We start from the raw sequence: 2,986 nt of genomic DNA, 5'->3' as shown, positions 1-2,986 counted from the left end.
ACATAGATTAGTGTCACACTAGTGTTACTCATTATGAATAGTCTTAGGCTAATTCCTATGACATGCCTTTGATAAATTGGGTCCATACATTCCGACTATTCTTATCCATGCCGGGAAATTTCTGTGATGCTACAACAATTTATTTAATTATGCTCTTCTCCTGCTTTGGTCTTTTTGTATTTACATTTTTATTTGTTTTCTTAAGTTCCTCCACATCTTGGTTTGCTCATGAAGGTTACAATTGGTCATACCCTAACAATTTTTTTGCATACCATACTTTTCGTATGCGGCTTTGGCTAGAATTTTGTTCTGAATATCTAATGATCTTCATGCCAAGATGTGGGGATTGCAAGGTTATTGTTACATCTATGATTTTCTTTGTAATTATTTTGGCAGCAATCTTAGTGTCTTGATTGTTCTTTTCACCTTAGTGTCTATTTTGATATTTTGGTTTTTGATATGCCGCAGAGCAAGTAAATCGTTCATCTCAGATTGTGTACTACATCAAGATGAAATAATTTCTGTCATGCATTCTATCTCTAACCCCAAAACACATGTTGGATAGATCTTATTGGCACGATTTCAAAACATAAAAAGAAAATGATATGTCATGTCACAAGATGGTCAATTTAGTCATTGTAAATGCAAAGATTTGTCTGAGATTTTAGTGGGTGAACGCAAACCATAGAGCAAGTAATTTCTTCGTGATCCTAAAGTAAAATAACCAGAGAGCAGAATTTTTTCCTGGAGCACTGTGAAAGCTCTCGTAGCATAATATTTTTATTTTTTTATTTTTTTCACGGAAAAGCATGATATGTTTTTTGTGCTAAGCGGAACCAAACACTGGCCAGCAAAAAATCAGGGTGCAGCTACCAGCTGATTGGGAAGCACACACGGCGCAACATAGAGTAAAGAGAAACTTGGCACTAGCCAAAATTTAAACGCAACAGCAGTTCGTTACACCACTTCCACTAGCTAACTTGCTTAGCTACGCACGCGCGCGCAAGCCCCGTGCTACGTCTGGCTTGGTGCTACTCGTCGGCGCCGTCCATCCGGAGCGGCGGGTTGTGGCGGTCGCGCGGCAGCCTGAGGCGGCCGAGCGCGCCGGCGGGGACGAGCTCGAGGTTCTCGCAGTTGCAGATCTCGATCATGAAGCCATCGGGGTCCTTGAAGAAGAGCTGGTCGATCGGCGAACCCTCCTCCTCGTTGATAGTCCTCTTCATGTACCTGATCCCCATCTCTTTCAGCCTCCTCTCCATCGCGCCCATGTCCTCGCACTGCACACCAAGACGATCCAAAAGCTTAATTACTATTCACCGCATGCTGCGCAACTGACGTGACTCTGAACCTTAGCAAACATACATAGTATAATTACCTGGAACGATATGTGGTTGTCCATGGGGTCGAGCTCACCGGGGTTGACGTCGGCGGCCCGTCGCGCGTCGTCTCTCTGGACGAGATGGATCCCGATGCCGTAGTTGAACAGCCTGATCAAACACCAACGTTTACGTGACGCACAAAGTTTCAAACATCACGGCGCCATGCCATGCAAGAAGCCATTTTCTCTTACGTACGTATTTTCTTAGCAGTTAACACGTCATGGTGCACGTACCAGGCGCCGGAGATGAACGCAAAAAAAAAAAAAAATACCAGGCGCCGGAGAAGTCGAGCGCGGGAGGGCGGTGGATGAGGACGAAGCCGAGCGCCTTGACGTAGAACCGGACGGAGGCGTCGACGGACTTGCAGAGGCGCGAGATGTGGTTCAGCGCCATCAGCGGCATCGGCGGCACGTCCTCGTACAGCTTCTCGATCGCCGCCGGGTCGACGCCGGCGTTCACGTCCGCCCCCGCGCCCTTGCACTCTTCTCCCATCTTGCCCCGCGAGTTTCTTGACGACGTCCTAGAAGCGAGCGAGCGAGCGAGCGATGGAGGTGGAGGGTGTGCGCGCGGCGTTTTAACCCGAGCACCGAGCTTCGGGTCATGCATGGCGCCAGCCATACGCGTCGTGTTGAGGCGGCAACACGTAGCTCCGTGTGGTTTTGCGTGCGCGCACGGGCTGCTCGGCACGAGTGCGGCTCAGGCAGATGTGTCGACGGCGAGGGTTGCCACGGTGGCCTCGGGACTCGTTTGTTGCGTCAGGTCGGCACCGTGCGGCAGGCCGGGACCATGCCATGATGCCCCTGCCCGGTGATGGAGTACGAAGTCCTTGGACCATCTGAGCGGTGAGGCAGTGACATGGGGTGCAGAGCGGCGCCCGATCCGACCCGCTTCCAAGTGAAAGTATATCATGTCTGTTATAATTTTCCGGTTCAGAACTTCAGATCTGTCGATTTTGCGGGCTTATGCGGGATGCCCGCTTGCATCCTGACAACCAAGCGTCTGAGAGGGCGGCTGGATAAACCGGATTTATTTTTTGAGCTAAAGATAGACTGGATTTTTTCTAAGGTTTAATCAAAGTTTATTCATCAAAAACCACAGAATGTGGGATACAATTTAAATCATGGGTTGACTATATCACACGTGGCGTTCTATGAGAGAATTTGGGTAAACTATGTGCTTCACGATGTTCATAGATAAAAGTACAAGTAAGGACGTATTAAGTTTTATCTTTTTGATAATGGCTCCGTAGTCTCCTCTAGCTCCCTTGTTGATGTCACCAACAGCTCATTTCGAATCTGATGAGATAACAAGCTGTTCTACTTGTACCTGTAAGTCTGCTGCTAAGGCAAGCGCCTCTCTGCATGCGATGACTTCAAGAGTCGATGGATCAGAAACACCGTTGATAACTAGAGCTGAACTACCCAAGTAGTTACCGTCTCTGTCCCGACACACTGCCGCTGCTGTTCCTCTTCTTCCAAACCGCACCCTGGCATCTACATGGATTTTACAGTAACCAGCTGGTGAAGCTTTTGGTCGCTGTATGTTCGGCCCCCTTGCAGCCGGCTCCCGATTAGCATCAGGACTTGCTTCCTCTTTCACCATAGCCA

General features: G+C 48.7%; 1 protein-coding gene across 1 annotated transcript; it reads right to left on the bottom strand.

Moving 5' to 3' along the window:
* Positions 1-904: 904 nt before the first annotated feature.
* Positions 905-2,012, bottom strand: LOC123187676 (uncharacterized). The gene is made up of 3 exons (XM_044599595.1): positions 1,651-2,012; positions 1,376-1,487; positions 905-1,277 (listed from the first exon to the last, which is right to left on the bottom strand). Exons 1-3 carry the CDS (start codon positions 1,995-1,997, stop codon positions 1,032-1,034), a joined length of 705 nt encoding a protein of 234 aa, XP_044455530.1. The 5' UTR covers positions 1,998-2,012; the 3' UTR covers positions 905-1,031.
* Between the last annotated feature and the right edge of the window lie 974 nt (positions 2,013-2,986).

Source organism: Triticum aestivum, chromosome 2A (assembly GCF_018294505.1).
Source record: "Triticum aestivum cultivar Chinese Spring chromosome 2A, IWGSC CS RefSeq v2.1, whole genome shotgun sequence".
Classification (NCBI taxonomy): domain Eukaryota; kingdom Viridiplantae; phylum Streptophyta; class Magnoliopsida; order Poales; family Poaceae; genus Triticum; species Triticum aestivum.
This window is presented reverse-complemented; position numbering and strand designations above follow the sequence as displayed.

Excerpts from the sequence above, each read along its gene's own strand:
- LOC123187676 (XM_044599595.1), bottom strand. The coding sequence starts at position 1,997 with ATGGCTGGCGCCATGCATGACCCGAAGCTCGGTGCTCGGGTTAAAACG. Across the intron at positions 1,488-1,650 it reads CTCGACTTCTCCGGCGCCTG|GCTGTTCAACTACGGCATCG; the intron begins GTATTTTTTTTT and ends GTGTTTGATCAG. Across the intron at positions 1,278-1,375 it reads ACAACCACATATCGTTCCAG|TGCGAGGACATGGGCGCGAT; the intron begins GTAATTATACTA and ends CTTGGTGTGCAG.